This window comes from Schistocerca piceifrons, chromosome 2, assembly GCF_021461385.2.
Source record: "Schistocerca piceifrons isolate TAMUIC-IGC-003096 chromosome 2, iqSchPice1.1, whole genome shotgun sequence".
NCBI classification, from domain to species: Eukaryota; Metazoa; Arthropoda; class Insecta; order Orthoptera; family Acrididae; genus Schistocerca; species Schistocerca piceifrons.
This window is the reverse complement of record NC_060139.1, coordinates 930628226-930647019: the sequence shown is the minus strand read 5'-3', so window position 1 is coordinate 930647019 and position 18794 is coordinate 930628226. Positions and strand designations below refer to the sequence as shown.

The window sequence follows — 18794 nt, the reverse complement described above, 5'->3', positions numbered from 1 at the left end:
TGACAAATAAATAATATTGTGACTGGTAGTGGGAGTTTTTCTACGCTCTGTAATGAATAGAGTTTAAATGTTCCAGGGAATCTTGAAACATTTCAGCTCCATGTGGCCGTACTCTAAATGTGTCGTCCACGTAGCAATAGATATACACTGCCTGATAAAAGTACACTGTTTTAGAGGTTCCCAGTTCACTCAATATTTATTGTTGCAACAGTGTATAAGGAATACGAGGAATGATTACATTTACAGAGCCAAAGCACAAGTGGTTTTGTGCTATCGACTCATGTTGAAACCCTTATTAGTACGAGTTGTAGCCACCATGGGCGGGAATACGGGCACTGTCTCTGGCCTCCAGTCGATCGTATAGATGGCGAATACTGTCCTGGGATACGTTATTGCGCGCCTGCCCGACCTGTTCAATTCGTTCTGCAAGAGTTGATGGTTGACGAGTCACACAAGGCACTTCTCATTCCATCACATTCCACACTTGTTCGATTGGAGACAAGTCTAGGGACTGGGCTGCCCCGATAAGTTACTGCGCGTCTTGCAGAGCACGTTGAGTTTCACGAGCGTTATCCTGTTGAAACAACATATCACCTTCCTGTTGCAAGAACCGCAAAAGAACGGATCTAACAACGTTCTGCACATGCTGAGCACTGGTTAGCGCCCTCTACAGAAACACCTAAGGTGAACCCCAGACGACTGACCTTGAATGGGGCCAGTGTTTCTTCGTCGAATGCACTACGAGACAGCACTCACCAGGTATACATCGTTCGCGCAAATGACCGTCACTTGCGCTCAGGCAGAAACTGCTTTCTGTTTTCCCTCTCTTAAGTGATACACTCAAGGCACCAGTCAAGCCGTGCACATGGATGCTATGGCGTGAGTGGGAGACAGGCTAGAGGTTTACCCCGTAGTCCCACTGGTAATAACCGATTCGCAACAGTTTGTGTTGATGCGTCTGGGCTCACAGATCCTCTTGTCTGTGCTCTGATAGTTGTACGATCTTCCACTGCTACACTTACAATACGACGATCCTGGAGCGTGTGTATGATGCGTGGTCGTCGAGAACCTCGTTATAGATGTCAGAATTTTCACGTGACCACTGATACCAGCATCGTTGCACAACTGATAGAGCACGTCCAACTTGTGTAGCAAGGCCATAATTTGACCCTTTTTAAATATGCCTGGTTGGCTGTAGGAAGGCCGAGTGCGTCTCCCTGGCATGGTTGCCTACTTGCGTCACATGTTTCCACCACACTGAGCCTTCTGGCTGTGAGCATTCCCTAATAAAGGGTAGATACAGATAGCGCTCTCGTAGCTATACCACTACTCACTCAGGTGGCTCACAACGTTGAAACCATTATCAGTACATACACGAGGGTAAGTCAAATGAAAACCTTAAATATGTTTTTAAATATTGTTTATTGTGCAGAAGTGGTACAAAGCTGTATCACTTTTCAACGTAATCTCCCCCACGCTCAATGCAAGTCCTCCAGCGCTTACAAAGTGCATAAATTCCTTTAGAAAAAAATTCTTTTAGTAGTCCGCGCAACCACTCATGCACTGTGTGGCGTACCTCTTCATCAGAACGGAACTTCTTTCCTCCCACTGCCTCTTTGAGTGGTCCAAACATATGGAAATCACTTGGGGCAAGGTCTGGTGAGTATGGTGGATGAGGAAGACACTCAAAATTGTGGTTGTTGCAACTGTTGTACTGGCAGTATGGGGACTTGCATTGTCATGTTGCAAAAGGACACCTCCTGAGAGCAATCCACGTCGCTTTGATTTGATTGCAGGCCGAAGATGATTTTTTAGGAGATCTGTGTACGATGCACTGGTAACAGTGGTCTCTCTAGGCATGTAATACTTCAAAATGACGCCTTTTTCGTCCCAAAAGAGAGTCAACATAACCTTCCCTGCTGATGGTTCTGTTCGAAACGTCTTTGGTTTCGGTGATGAGGAATGGCGCCATTCCTTTCTCGCTGTCTTCGTTTCCGGTTGGGGGAAGTGAACCGAGGTTTCGTCCCCAGTAACGATTCTTACAAGGCAGCCATTACCTTCTCGTTCAAAGCGCCGAAGAAGTTCTTCACAAGCATCAACACGTCGTTCTCTCATTTCAGGAGTCAGCTGACGTGGTGACAATCTTGCAGACACTTTGTGAAACTGGAGCACTTCATGCACAATGTGGTGTGCTGACCCATGACTAATCTGGAAACATGCTGCAATGTCATTCAGTGTCACTCGGCGGTTTTACTTCACTATGGCTTCAACTGTTGCAATGTCCTGTGGAGTCACAACTCGTTGTGCCTGACCTGGACGAGGAGCATCTTCCACTGAAGTCACACCATTTGCGAATTTCCTACTCCAATCGTAGACTTGTTGCTGTGACAAACATGCATCGCCGTACTGAACCTTCATTCGTCCATGAATTTCAATAGGTTTCACACCTTCACTACGCAAAAACCGAATAACAGAACGTTGTTCTTCCCTGGTGCAAGTCGCAAATGGGGCGGCCATCTTTATACTAATACTGCGACGGTATGTGTGCATCTGAACAATGCTGACACCTACAGGCCATTCTTCATGCTGTTTGTAGCACGCTTACCAACTTGCAGGATAACAGCGCGAAATTTCGATTTGTTATTACAAATTTAAGGTTTTCATTTGACTCACCCTCGTATTACCCCCATGTTACATGTTGACATCAGATCAAAATCGATGTCGTCTTTCCACATGTAAGACTTTTTATCCCCGGCAGTGTACATTGGTTTTAACTTGGCGGATTCTAGTGCCTGTGCTTCAAACAGTACACTGTGTAGGTGTGGCACGATAGGAGATAACGGACTATTCAATGGTCGAACTTTTCCGCTATTAGTTCCAAGGTATCAGAAAGTTGAGCTTTCGTGAAGAGGGAGACTACTTCTAAACTGACCATAATAGCATGATCCTGATCCGCAGTTAACTTCCACGGTGTTCAAAGGCCCCGTAGTGGCGAATGCGGTGTTCGAACGTCCACACATAATCGCTGAGCAAGCATTTCAGGTATTTTTCCAGATGGCACTTAGGTGCCCAAACATTAATAACTGTTTTATTGTTTGTGTCCACCAGGAAGTGGTGTCACTGTTACTCGTCTCTTAAGTCTCTAAATGACACTATGTGGCAAGACTCACTGAGAAAAACTATCTTCTTTTCGATTTTGTCAGTTGGATCGACATTTATCTGTCTGTATACAATGTCATAAAAAAGATCGAAAATCATCTCATTGTAGTCCACACGAGACGTTGGGACTGGAAGCTTCCCTTGTCGGCTGGCAGAATAGCACTTTCGTTGTTATCCTGAGGATTTCTTAGCTCTACTCCTTTGCCCTTGGAGATGATTTTAGCGTTAGCACTTTGGGAAGTACTAAACAGGTTTCGCGGCGAACCTCTTAGTTGCTTGCCGGAGCGAAACAAGCTGAAACAAGCTGCATTTTGGTTGGGGTGCGACATTTATCCGTTTAGTAAGGACGTTCACTATATCCACTTTAAGATTCTGATCAGTGAGATTAATTAGGATGCGGTTCCCTGTATCTTGTCTTGGCTTTTTGTGCGGGATATCGAATTTTGCTTTCTGGCGTGCATACGTTTTCAGCTGCATTAACTGTGACTGTGATCATGTTGTGTTGTCAAACCACTTGTGGGAATCTGCAGAGTGTTCAGCCGATATGTAAAATGTAAACAACTGGGCGGAAATCCCGCACGCAAATTATTACTACTTTCTTTCAATGTGTTGACTATGATTTATCTTGGTCTCAGTTTTAGGGCTACTTTCAATGTCGCTACACTAATTTCTTCCGTTCGTTGTTTTTGTTTGAAAATAACAAACTCAGCAGGAAGTTGTTTAGGTGCTTGAACACTTCCTCCACTACAGCTGAGAATAATTTTGTTGATTTGTAGCCTCCCTGCGAATTTAAAAAATTAAAATGTTGTCATAATCTGCTCATTATGAGCTATGGTCTTCAAATTATCAAACAGACAATGTCCTTGGAGAAAAAAGATCACAGAGTAAAGATTTAACTCGATAACTCAATTGTTGCGTTCAGAAACTCTACATCTGGAGGCAGCATAACTCAGATGCGCAGTTATCCAGACTAAATTCATGCAGTATTGAAAAGTGAGGGCACTTAACGACTTACAACTCCCTTAATACATAATTCACAAAATCTACGACGGATATGAACATAGATTTGTCTTTCCTTAGCCGACGATCGGGTCGCTTCCAGTCTGCGACTGGTTTCAATCTGGCCGGTGGAAGAAATGCTGCATGAACATAAAATGGATGTTTTCTCAAAAACGCATGTTTTGGGGCATAATTTGCTGTCGTGGCATGTCGGGGGAAGCGTGCCTTTCATAACGGTGTGTTACCCATTATGCACTAATGTTATGGACGCTGTAGTTTTGACTTCATGCGCTAGGCGAACTGTTGTCGTGTCATGCGGCATGGCAGCTCGGGAGCTTAAGTGAGTATGTGAATCAGGCTCTCCGAATCACAAAATGTGGTACATGTCAGTCTTAGCCTCTCTCCAAAGTCGTAAGGACAATAATGCCTCACCTGTTCCAACATTTCTCCCAAACTGATCTTCCCTGACATCGGCTTCTGCCCGTTTTTCCATCCTTTTTTAAATAATATGACAGGATTTTGCGACCATTACTTATTAAATTGATAGTTCTGTAAAATTTCTGACCTGACAGTACCACCTTCCATTGGAATTGAAGTTATTATATTCTTTTCGAAGTCTTAGATAATTTCGTCCATCTCATAAACCTTCCAAACCAGATGGAATAGTTTAGTCAGGATGATTCTACCAGGGATATCAGCAGTTCTGAAGATTCATAGCTCTGTCAAATTCTTCAGGCACAATTATATCTCCCATTTCTGGCATTATACAGGGTAGTCCATTGATCGTGACCGGGCCAAATATCTCACGAAATAAGCGTCAAACGAAAAACCTACAAAGAACGAAACTCGTCTAGCTTGAAGAGGAAAAGCAGATGGCGCTATGGTTGGCTCACTAGATGGCGCTGCGTTTTTTTTAAATAGGAACCCCCATTTTTATTACATATTCGTGTAGTACTTAAACAAATATGAATGTTTTAGTTGGACCACTTTTTTCGCTTTGTGATAGATGGCGCTGTAATAGTCACAAACATATGGCTCACAATTTTAGGCGAACAGTTGGTAACAGGTAGGTTTTTTAAATTAAAATACAGAACGTAGGTACGTTTCAACATTTTATTTCGGTTGTCCCAATGTGATACATGTACCTTTGTGAACTTATCATTTCTGAGAACGCATGCTGTTACAGTGTGATTACCTGTAAGTACCACATTAATGCAATAAATGCTCAAAATATGTCCGTCAACCTCAATGCATTTGGCAATACGTGTAACGACATTCCTCTCAACAGCGAATAGTTCGCCTTCCGTAAAGTTCGCACATGCATTGACAATACGCTGACACATGTTGTCAGGCGTTGTCGGTGGATCACGATAGCAAATGTCCTTCAACTTTCCCCACAGAAAGAACTCCGGCGACGTCAGATCCGGTGAACGTGCAGGCCATGATATGGTGCTTCGACGACCAATCCACCTGTCATGAAATATGCTATTCAATACCACTTCAACCGCACGCGAGCTATGTGCCGGAAATCTATCATGTTGGAAGTACATCGCCATTCTGTCATGCAGTGAAACATCTTGTAGTAACATCGGTAGAACATTACGTAGGAAATCAGAATACATTTCACCATTTAGATTGCTATCGATAAAATGGGGGCCAATTATCCTTCCTCCAATAATGCCGCACCATACATTAACCCGCCAAGGTCGCTGATGTTCCACTTGTCGCAGCCATCGTGGATTTTTCGCTGCCCAATAGTGCATATTATGCCGGTTTACGTTACCGCTGTTGGTGAATGACGCTTCATCGCTAAATAGAACGCGTGCAAAAAATCTGTCATCGTCCTCTAGTTTCTCTTCTGCCCAGTGGCAGAACTGTACACGACGTTCAGAGTCGTCGCCATGCAATTCCTGGTGCATAGAAATATGGTACGGGTGAAATCGATGTTGATGTAGCATTCTCAACACCGACGTTTTTGAGATACCCGATTCTCGCGCAATTTCTCTGCTACTCATGTGCGGATTAGCCGCGATAGCAGCTAAAACACCTGCTTGGGCATCATCATTTGTTGTACTTCGTGGTTGACGTTTCACATGTGGCTGAACACTTCCTGTTTCCTTAAATAACGTAACTATCCGGACACTTGGATGATGTCGTCCAGGATACCGAGCAGCATACATAGCACACGCCCGTTTGGCATTTTGATCACAACAGCCATACATCAACACGATATCGACCTTTACCGCAATTGTTAAACGGTCTATTTTAACACGGGAAATGTATCACGAAGCAAATATCGTCAGCATTGACGGAATGTTACGTGTTACCATGTGCTTATGCGTTTGTGACTAATACAGCGCCATCTTTCAGAAGGCGAAAATGTGGTCCAACTAAAACATACATATTTCTTAACGTAATACGCGAATATGTAATAAAAAAATGGGCGTTTCTATTTAAAAAAACGCAGTTGATATCCGTTTGACCTATGGCAGCGTCATCTAGCGAGCCAACCATCGCACCATTTGGTTTTCCCCTTCAAGGTAGATGAGTTTCGTTTTCTGTAGTTTTTTCGTTTGATGCTTATTACGTGAGATATTTGGCCTGGTCACTATCAATGTACCACCCTGTATACCCATACCCATGACAACATAACCTCCGATTTTTGCTGATTTGGCGTGAATTGTTTATATGTAACTTATTTTATGAGTTGCTTCGTTAAACATAAGACCAGTAACTTTAATATGTCGGAATGCTGAGAAATGCGACAGTAGATGTGCATCTTTTCACTTCAGTGTCTCGCTTGTTGTACAGAATGGTAAGGTGAACTGAGCTACAATGTGGTGTGGCAACAGTCATCGAAGAAAGTTGAGCATGAGTTGAAATGGTTAGCGAACAAGTGTACAAAGTAAACAGAAGATTAACTTGTACTTTTTCAGGCGTACAAAGACTCATTACAAATAGTACTGCAATAAGAGTCCAGCTATCGCAGTGTAAACTTCGATGAGGTTTGCTGTACTAAGTGCAAATGATAGTAGTGTAGCAATGAGGTTCCAAGCGCAAGTGGGTTGAGGCGCTGCTGCTGGCCACCCCATATCGTGGCAGCAGAGGGCGCTCATGGTACAGAGCCACCGGAAGTGTGGCTCAGTGACCATACACCATAGGATCCACCAGATCACAGACGACCACTACAAGCAATTCCATTGCCAACATTGACGAACCTATGGTATCGATTTGTGATCCCTCGTCACTTACCTGTGTACCATCACTTACAAACTAATTTATGGATTCATACAAAACCCATTAAGTACATAGTAGATTAGCAACTTATCAGTCGTGAAACAGACAAGAGAGTCTGTGCAGTTCTGGAGGTTACAGACAGGGATGTGGAGCCATTCCAATTGTAGTGCCTTGGCCAATCGTACTAGGAAATTGAAATTTGTGGTAAGTTCCTATGGGACCAAACTGCTAAGGTCATCAGTCCCTAGGCTTACACACTACTTAAACTAACTTACGCTAAGGATAACACACACATCCATGCCCGAGGGAGGACTTGAACCTCTGATGGGGTAGCCGCACATAGCTGTGCTAGATTTCTCAGTTGAAGACCCATGGTGCGAACAGCCTGATTGTGGTGGGTCCACAGATACTCCATTGCGCTTAAATCTGGGGAGTTTGGTGGCCAGGGGAGTACAGCAAACTCTTCCTGGTGCACCTCGAATCACACACGTACACTTCTAGCTGTGTGACACGTTGCATTGTCCTGCTGGTCGATGCCATTGTGCCGAGGAATAACTAACTGCATTTGAGGCTGGACATGGTACCAAAGGATAGACGTACACCAGTGCCAATACACTGTATCTTCCAGAATGACGACATCACACAGAGAATTCTCCAGATCCTAACGCTCCCTTCTCCAGCATGGACTGTGACCATTGTTGCAAGGCGTTTGCTTTGAGATATTTGACAGCTATGTAGCACATCACGTGATTCATCTACAAAGGCCACCTATCAGCACTCAGTGGACGTCCAAGGCGGTATTAGCATGCAAATCCCAGTCTTCATCGCCGATGAACGGCAGTCCGCACTGGTGCGTCAAGCAGCTGCCTGCTGCAGGGGCCCATCCGCATTAACATTAGTTAAACTGTCGTTGTGGAAACGCTGTTGGTAGCCTCTTGGTTCTTCTGGACAGTCAGCTGCTCTATAGTCGCACGTCTATTCGTCGTTCGCATCTCCACGGAGCACTCGACCAGTACACAATGCTGACCTTCAAGCTTCCCTCAAGGGCTAGAACCACCAGTTGCCGTTTGTGAAAACAAATATATATTTACAATAACGGACAATATGACTGGTCGCAAGTTTGTTTCACCTGTGAGAGAGTGTCTCAGAGATGGTGACAGAAGCGACTGTCACACGTTTGAAGACAGACATAACTATCCTAAGGAAGCCTTCTTACGAAGTTTGAAGAACATGCTTTAAATGATAACTCTAGGAATATACTACAATCCCCTGCGTATCGCTCACATAGGAATCGTGAGGACAAGGACTAATTACAGCACTCATAGAGGCACTTAATCTATCATTCTTCCCATGCTCCGTACGTGAGCGGAACGGGATAAGGCCATAACTGGTACAATGTTACGCGCCGTCTTACATGCGTTTCGCGGTTTGCGGAGCACTGATGTGCATATAGATATAGATGTATTTGTAGCGGATATGACAGCATGTCGAGATTTAACCAATTTTGAACGTAGGATGATAATCGATGCAAGATGCATGAGTCAAGCATTCAAAGATGACGCAAGTATTCCAGTTTTCTAGTTTCATATTGTGCAGGACGGATCTGCAGGACGGAAGAAACAATGTTTCGATGTGATTTGACAACTGAACAGGCGACCTCAGATGTCTGAAGGAGTGAAGTCACTTCACCTCTGCAGTGCTATTCCGAGCCATCGGCGGTGTACTGTGAGTCAGATCGCCACTGATTTGAATCTGGGGAACCTATTTTCCACCAGGACTACACCAGGTCAAATGCACCCATAAGGTTTCAGTATCTGAAGACTGAACACAAAATCAGGTGTCTTCCCATGGCCACTCAGAGTACTTTTTCTCTTAGTGCAGTACGTAGCTCACAGAAACAGATGTCCAGAAACGTCATCAGAAAGTTAAAGTTACTAAAGAGAACCCCTAGCGCTGGGCCACCTTTTCTGCAGAAAACATTTGCTTGTACGCCCCTCTGTCCTGTTCAGAAATGCGTGCATTCTAGGCGGTGTAACGTCCTTAATTCGGTCACGCCTGTTACATGGAGTTCTGGCTGCACTGCGAAACAGGCCAATTCACGTTTACTGCCTGTAACTTCAACACTATACCGTCGTTGAATTTCTTTTGCGGCGTCAGCTAGTGTCATTAATTTCTGCCTCAAGACACTGCCCACAAATCTTCGAGGTCTAACAGAGTGTTTTTGTTACACCATACGTATCGCTATATAAATTTTCTTTCTGTAATGACCCCTGACGAGATTACTAAATTTCTAAAGGCGACGAATCTATTGTAGATGTGTCTGTTTTGCTGCAATTTTGCTCACGCTGTAAACTTTTATTTAATTGTTTCAGAGAACAAACTTTTCCTGTTTGTTGCGTTGACGTCGCTGATAAATGGATGCGTCGCCTCCAAGATATTGGTGGTTGTTCCAGCGCCTTCCATCAGCCACCAAAAGCCGTTCCATATCTTGACAAAAGCTCTGCTGCAAAGGGGACACCAAGTAACTCTATTCACTGCAAATCCTATGAATGTGAGTTTAGAAACACTGATAACTAGTCGAATCGAATAGAAACATTAACACTTGGTCTTGCTGTATTGTTAACTGGTAGAGCTAACAAAAATTGTACCACCGATACAGAAACAAATTCTCATCGAGAGTGCTTCGCGATTCCATTCTATTGTTCCGGAGGGGCAGCCGCCTCAGTTGACTTTTTCCTGCCAGCCTTCGTACCGGGAGGCTATAATTAAAGTGCAGATACTCACTGAGGTCCAATGTGGGCTGTAATTATCGTGTGGCAGCGAACTTGGTAGATATGCTAATGCTTTAATGCAGAACCGATTTACATTGGAAAAAAAAATAGTAGTTTCAATTTTGGTTACCAAGTGCAAATCTGGCGCTGTGCAGCATTTCGTCGACGTCTCCAGTGCTCGTGCGGAACAAATTATGTAAGCGGAGGTTGATAATGAAATCAACATTGTACCTTTCTCACTTGTTTGAATTTTCCTGTCCACGTCCCATTCCTAAACCATTGTATCCGTAAACAGTTATATACGTCTTTCTTGTGTTCACAGGGCCAAATTAGCACCTGGTGGCCAAAACTGAAACTAATCTTTTTCCAGCGTAAATCGGTTTCGCATTAACGCATTACAATATCTACAAAGTTTCGAAGCTGTGCGGTAATTACAGCTCAGACTGGACCCATGTGAGTAGCTGCACTTAAATTATAACCACCTGGTGTATGGAGAAATGTTTATGAGAGATGTATATATATTATGAAAAACGTTGGTTTGTTTGGTATATATAACAGAGTATTTGGAATATTTACCACTTTGAGCAACTTTGCATGCCGAGCATAAGGTGTTTTCTTTGGTTTCCGGAAGTTGTGGTATTATTGACTAAACATAAGGCGAAGGAGTCGGAAGCAGCTGTCTGCCAGAGAGGGAGAGAGTGTTGTGTCATGGCAAGGAAAGGCGTGGATGGCGGACGTATCCAAGATGAATTCTTAGTCATGTACTCAGTATTCTAATTCGCTTTCTCCACCACAATTAATTTAAAGATATTTTACTAGGAATCTAAAAGAGTAATGGTTATATTATTTGAAAAAGTGTTAGAAGTGTTTAGTATGGTGCATGAGAATGTTGACAAAGACAGTGTTGAGAAAGAGTAATAGTTCATGTTAGTTCGAGTGTTTCTGCGTTATTAAAAGGTTTCAGTCTAATTGGAAAATACCCTCTTACTGATTTATGAAATATCTCACCGAAGTTTAACCTCAATGATTAAGTGATAAACGTGTTTGCTAAAAGGTTGCACTTTTATACTGTTACGCCTTGCACCAATGCGTGCAGAGTGTTCAGTATTTTTCAAAAAGGACAAAAAGAAGCCATTTGTTACAGCAGGTTAATAATTAAGATAAGAAAAAATGCCTTGCAGTAATTTATTACTTCCTGTCGTTCAGTACATCATTATTGCAGTGCAGATTGAGCAGAGTCGAATTATCCGTTGCCAAGACAAGAAACAGTTGTAGGGTCTAAACAAACCTCTTGTGAGAATATTAGACCCATTTTACATCATCAGAATTTCATGTAAATGCAACACATGCGTTTCTTTTTAACTGGGCATAGTTTTTCTTATGCACCCACCATCGTCTGTGCTTGTTCACGAGAAAGTAGTTTAGAGTATTATTGAGAATCATTCTCAACATTCCGTTACAGCTAGTCACATGCACCTAATTATGTTTGTGTTTCAGAGTAAGGTAGCAACGGCGATTCTAGATCAGACACTGTAATCGTAATTTAAAAGTATTTCCTTCCACATTGCTACCAAGAGGTTGTGGCACACATACACAGTTTCCAGTTATTAAAAGTAAAAGCATATTAGTCTCAGTTTCAAGCGTTCCCATTCTTATGTGTTTAACACATAGCATGGCCTCGAAGTCTTTGCACGCAATAAGTGCAGGGGCAGTTATGCATATATCTGTGTATTGACTCATCAGTCTTCTGACTGGTTTGACGCGGCCCACCATAAATTCCTCTCCTGTGCAGATCTCCTCATTTCTGAGTAGCACGCGCGCACACTCACACACACACACACACACACAAACACACACAACCGCGCGCGCACGCACGCCCAACGGTCACATTTATTTTTTTGTTATAACCCAGTCTCTGCCTTCCCCTACAATTTTTACCATCTTTAGATCTCTCAAGTACTATCAGAGCTATTCCTAGACATATTAGCACAGCCTATATTCCTCTCACTTTTAGTCAGTTTTTTCACAGGTACCTCTCGTTGCTGAATATTATCTTACCAATCCACCTAACTTTCAACATCCTCCTACAAGACCACATCTCGAACGTTGCGAATCTCTCTGTTCTGGTTTTCCCACAGTCGATAATCGCCCCCATACACTGCTGTGCTCCAAACGTCCATTCTCAAAAATGTCTTTCTTAAATTAAGGCGCATTATGTGCAATGTCATTATCTTTTTTGGCGGGAAGACAAACAGGAAACGGAAATCTCATTGAAAACTGTGCTTGGGAGAGTTACAATAAGCGCTAGTAAATCCAATCAGTCAATAAAGATAACAGAAAATGAGAGAAAATAGTAGCTACACGTACTTCCCAAGGTTTCATTACTTAGGAAAGACATGGTAGATACAGGAGAAAATTGCGTGTTTAGGTAGTATTGCCAAACAGATTAACATTGAACTGATATATAATTTCTTCATGGCACATTTTACACTGTCAGTACCACAGTAAATAACACTGTCCACTAAAATACATAATTATGTTACCCTTTTTTTCTTTTATGACGTTTCCAACTGACAGTTTGTGGTAGTTGTTGTTGTTTTACTTTGTTTGATCCTTTCCTTAAACGAATGTTTCTTTCTCAGGCGTCTAGTGATGAACTATTGAATGTCAATGTCTGTGTCTGTCAAATTTCTGTTGTTGTATAAAACACTGGTAGCGCGTTTTGTGCAAATAGATCAAGGCTTCACGTTTCTTTGGACTTCCCAATATACACTTGGGGTATGGAGGGGGGTGGGGATAGCGGCGGTAGTCTATGTGTTCCAGAAGCGTATGATATCAAAAAGAATTATTAGTTCTTTTTCCCATTTTTTGTCCTGGGACAGCCGTATCCTTTGGTGATGCTAATGATTTTATTGCCAACATCTTGAACTTGACACCCATGTCATCGGTGTTGTAATTTGCTCCTTAGTGGAACTTTGGGCGTCATCTTCAAACTCTGTTTTGAAAACAACAACCAATTCTGGGTCTCCAGATAACTTTTCTCCGTATACATTCAACTGAAGAATGCTGTAGCTAACGACCAAGAACTTGAGGAAGAATTTTTTCCTCACCTAAAAACTCAATTAACATTTTAGCTTTTTCGTGTAGTATCTAACCAGTCACAGGCATGCCTTTTTCTCTTGTTGGGTGGACCAAAGGTAAAGAGTTTTGTCTATTTTTTTGGAGTCGGATGTTAACAGTATTTTTCTACGAAGATTATTCACAGTTAGCTCTAGAAATTTAAATCCCGACTTCAGCCTCCTCTGCAATGGTAGAAAAACCAGGTCCCCAATTGGCCACAACAGTTTTCAATAAACTTCCTTTTTCAACTACATTAATAGCACCTAATTTACCAGTGCAAGTAATTACAACACGTTTCCACTTAGGCCCGTTTCACACTGGGACACTGGTGACGGTCGGCACTGGCGGTCACCTGTAATTGTGGTGAACACTCCTGGATCACCAGTGTCTGACACCCCAGGTATTGCCAACTGATTAGCTACTGAGATGGACTTTAGCGAGGAGGACCTTTTGTTAGTACTTCTAAGCAGGAGGACGAGAATGAAGACAAAATGATTATTACACATACATCCACTGCTACATGATCGGCTGGAGAAAGGATTGTTTTATACTCTTTATATAATTTGAGGATACGTTAACTATTCAGTGATTGCAGGGCATGTCACCTTGTTTAGTCTGCTGGTTGGTTGTACCGGTTCCAAAACAGACATTCAATTTCATCTGCACAAATTTGTGGTGAAGAAAATATAGTTGATGAAGAAAGTGCAAACAACTGGTTGCTGGAATTAAACCGAGTGAGGGGAGGTATGCCTCGTGTGATGTGTTTAACATGGATGAAACTGGGTTTTTCTACAATCTTTTTCCATATCACACCCTAGGGATAAAAGGTGATAAATGTCACGGTGGAGCACGAAGCAAACAACGTGTGACTGTTGTACTGTGCTGTAATGCCGATTGCAGTAAGGAGTTTCGTCCCTGGGCTATCGGTAAATCCGAGAAACCACGTTGTTTTAAAAATATAAATATGGACACTTTACCTTGCATCTACTCTCACCACAAGAAAGCTTGGATCGATAGCACATCATTTCGCAAGCAGCTTCTTCGTTTCAACAGTCGAATGGTTGCTCAAAATAGACATGTTCTTCTTACATTGGACAGATGTACTGCCCATAACGTTCATGATCTGAACCTATCCAACATAAAGGTTCAGTTTTTTCTACCCAACGCCACAAGCCGCCTTCAGTCTTTGGACCAAGGCATAATCTCTCTCATAAAGAGAGGTTCAGTTTTTTCCACCCAACGCCACAAGCCGCTTTCAGCCTTTGGACCAAGGCATAACATCTCTCATAAAGAGAGCTTATCGTAAGCGACTTGTAAGAGCTGGAATTCGTGCTGCTGAAAACAATAGTGTAACCCCACTTTGGAATCTGCTTGACGCAATAAAAGCCATCGCAGCAGCCTGGAACTCAGTATCACCACATCATATAGGGAAGTGCTTTAACACAGCTTGGAGACATAGCAACACTGAGGATGTCCACGAGTTAGAAGATGCCACTTCACCTGATGGACAGTTCTGCAGGACGTTGCGAACCCTGGGATTAGTTTCGAAGAATTCATTAGTGTAGACGACGATGTTGCCGTATGTGCTTCTGTGGAATCGGATGTGCCAAAAGCTGTGAACGAGGTGCAAGAAGGGCCATCAGAAGAAAGTGACGAGGAAGGGAATACAGATACCATTCCACCTACCCATCAGGAGATGTTTACAGCCTTGGACTGTTTAGAACGGTTCGCTTCAACATCCGACGTCACTGCTGCGTTTACGGACGCTATCATTACAACTGGTTGTGAAATTACAAAATATTATCGTTCCCATGAACGTCAGCGAACCATGACCGAATTTTTTCCAAGAAAGTAACGTACATAATTTGTGAGTACTTGGATTATACAGTCACTTTATACTGTTATAAGTCTACAATAACGTGACTGATAGTGTAGTGTATTATACATTAGTGTACTGCTGTACATGTATACTTATTAAAATCTGTGTTTTTCACTTAATACGAATTTTTTTAACACGAACTCCTGATTTTTCGGTCCCTTCTGATTCCTGTTAACGAAGTTTTACTGTATATCGACTGGGTTATAGGTGATGGTACATTGAGAACGATCACAAACAGTAGTAGATGATCTGCTGATTTAAGTCGTAAGAAATGTACACTAGCGTTTCAGATCTATAGTACTACGCTTTCGATAGAAATGCTGTCTGGGATTTGGAAACAAATCTTTCCATTCAAACACATATCTGCGTTGGATCCTGTAAAGAAGTCCTTCAATGATTACAGCCACTAGGGAATCATATTTCTGGCATTCACGTGTTCTGTAGGTGATTTAGCGCACTGTCTGCTTGCGATCGTTAATGGTAAACCTGTCGGTCATCAGAGGACTCTCATCTCATGTGTGATGAAACGTGACACATTCCTCTAAATGAACCATAATTTATGCTATGTACTCCATCCCCCTGTCGCATCTTGGGTGTAAAATCTAGACTTAAGCTTCATAACTAAGGTGATTCTAAGTTAGCGATAGGTGTTTGTGAGGCACTGCAATTTCTGTGTATACATTTGCCTGACAGATGTGCTGTTCACAGAGTTAGTGGCGGAAAGACTTGTAATTTCACATGTCTGACGCTGCTGCTGTAGTCCCAGCGGTGTGAGCTTATGTGTTGCTTTTAGAAATGACAGATGTTTCCATGTATTGTGTAATGCATCTTTAATGCAGAGCATTTATTTGCAGGACTGTATTTTTCTTCTTCATATGTTTAAGCATTAATGCTCGCTTCCATTCTTCATGCAGTGAGCTGTGAATGCACTCCTCAGCTGAATGAGTGCATGTAATACGGCTTTAACAACTCCCTGTGTCAGGCATCAGCATTTCCTCATGGTCCTTCCACACTGACAGCTCAGCAAGCAGTGATATCTCAGCCTCTTGTGGTGGTAACACCAAACTAAGCCAATTATGCTGTAGGTAGATAATAAATTGAAACAATTTTACCAAATTTACACAAATTTAAATAAATTATATTCCAGTTGAATGACATCATGAGCAGGCTCTAGTGGAGGCAACACCATACTAACTCCCCAAAGCTGCAGAACTAAGCTCTCAGAGCAAAATTCCCTCCAAAATTCGAAATTCTTGCAAATTTTCCAAGAGGACGACGCATTATCGTGCAAAAAGTCGGAAAGGGGACTTGTAGAAGCACATAATTCAATTTCCTACAAAAATTCGAACTTCCCACCAGGGCTGGGTGGCACGGGGTTGTAGCACTTTCCTACCAATTCCGCCATCTTATATAACGGTACTCGCGTCATCAGTAGACGTCATGGCCGCCATCTTGGATGACGTCAGTGGGGCGGCACCAGCCGCTGTCTTGGATAACGGTACTCGCGTCATCAGCTCACGTCACGGCCGCCATCTTCGACAATGGTACTCGTGTCATCAGCTGACGTCACGACCACCATCTTGCATGACGTCACTGCGGCTAAACCGGCCGCCATCTTGGATAACGGTACCCGCGTCATCAGCCGACGTCACGTGACATTACGGCCGCCATCTTGGATCATGTCAGTGGGGTCAAACCCCCCCTTGTTACACTACTACTGGCAACATTCATCCACTAAGCGTTTTTCATGAAAAAGTAGCATGTAGGTCTAATACTGTATCAGATGCCAGTTAAAGATACGCTGTACTACACTTTAGTGGAGCGTGTGGGTGCCGGTGGACACCTGAGGGCAGGTGTGAGGCACTGCTGTGCCCGCCATAGGGCTGCTGATAATATATCGATACATCGATATTTTGCTATAAGTGTCTGAAAATATCGGAGATATGCTTTTTGCCGATATATCGATAACAAAAAGACAATATCGAATGCTGATATTTTGATTTTATATTTTTTCGCAGTTTACGTTAAATATTTGAAATTGTAATAGAACATAATTGTACTTTCACTGTGTGAAGGACTCTTACTACTTTTTGAGCGTTCACCAGTCCAGGCTTTCTCTTTGACTGTGCAAAGCAAATACGAGCACAAATGTGTGCCACACAGAAGACGTCCGATTGTACTGGGTGGGGGAGGGAGGGGGGAGGGTTGGCTGTGTAAATGGAATAAAACGTTTCCCGATATGAAGAAATGGCACATCATTTACGTTAAAAAAAATTAACGCAATTACTGTACTATTTCTGAACATCAACTTTCTTCAAAAACAATTGCTGAAACCGACAAACAAAGATCTAAATGGCAAGAGTGATGGTTGCAGTGGGCGGAGACGTGTGATTGGAAACGTTGATGTAATCGGTGCTCGCGCTACCAACAGAAACTTCTTCGTTTAATTTCACCACGCAGTTTTGAGACTAAAACTGCTAGGTCGATGGAGTGTGCAGAAAGGAAAAAACAGAGAAGTGGACATAAAGTGTTCAGGACAAATTCGATATGTGACGGAACCGAAAGACAGACGCATTGGACATCTTTTATTGTGGAACTTGCATGAAGTTACCATCACTGTCACTATCACCAAACGTGAATGTCAGTATTTTAAACATAGCTGCACAATAGCAACGGTTCCACGTATTGAAATTATTAACAGCCGACCAGTTGCAATGGATAAAGAATTCTTTACCTAGGTTTCAACAAATTTAAATTTGTCTTCTTCAGAAGGTGGCAATTTTACATTGCAACTGGTCGGCTGTTAATAATTTCAAAACGTGAATGTCCATCGATTTCCTCTCAGTTCTTGCTCTAAGGGAGATAAGTGGGCAGCTAGCTTGTTCATGCACGGGATATCTGATAATAAATAAATACTTAAAAATACAGTTTTAACACCGGCAGTATATTTACAATGTGCAGGCGACATTTTTATAGCCCGGAACGTCGGTATCTTCTCCATTGATATATCAAAACATCGATAATTTTTCTCGATATATGGAACAGTGACAATGATATTTTTTAAATATCGATATTCTGGATTCCCGATATTTTAAAAGTATTAGCAGTCGTAATCTGCCAACGGACTCTTGGCAACTCTTACGGAAACAAACTTTGAAACTGTTGAAACGTCCCAGCAGACAAATTTCAGTGGTTACGTGTGTCGCGTGAGCAGTGGCGGATACAGAAAAACCTCAAGGAGGGGCGCAAGAGATATCTTGAGCTACCTTTACTTTTACCGCAATAAAAAGCAATCAAGTCACATGCAAAGTTTAAGAAAGTTTTATTTAAACTGAACACACACATTTACAAGAAAATGCCAACTTATCGCGTCAGTGGCAGCTTTCAAACTGACTACGTGGCAGCGACTCTGTTTCGAGAACAAGCGCTGCCAGAATGTTTGCTTCCAAACTTTTATGGAGTGTGAACAAATACCTACTGTGAAAGCGACAAGCTAATATGTACCTTACGGCGAGTAATATAAGGGCGAGTTTCCAATGATGATGTCATCCGACAATTTATGTGTGTGGAAATTTTACTGTCGATTCCGTTCCGTTCTAGTACATTCAATAGGGGCCTATATAGTAACA

General features: G+C 42.5%; 1 protein-coding gene across 1 annotated transcript in view; it reads left to right on the top strand.

The window, feature by feature from the left end:
• The window catches only part of LOC124777062 (UDP-glycosyltransferase UGT5-like), a 113853-nt gene that overhangs the window by 6147 nt on the left and 88912 nt on the right, over window positions 1-18794 (top strand). The window contains exon 2 of the mRNA XM_047252335.1: window positions 9768-9946. Within this exon, the coding sequence (XP_047108291.1) occupies window positions 9768-9946 (179 nt within the window). The remainder of the gene's footprint in view (window positions 1-9767; window positions 9947-18794) is intronic.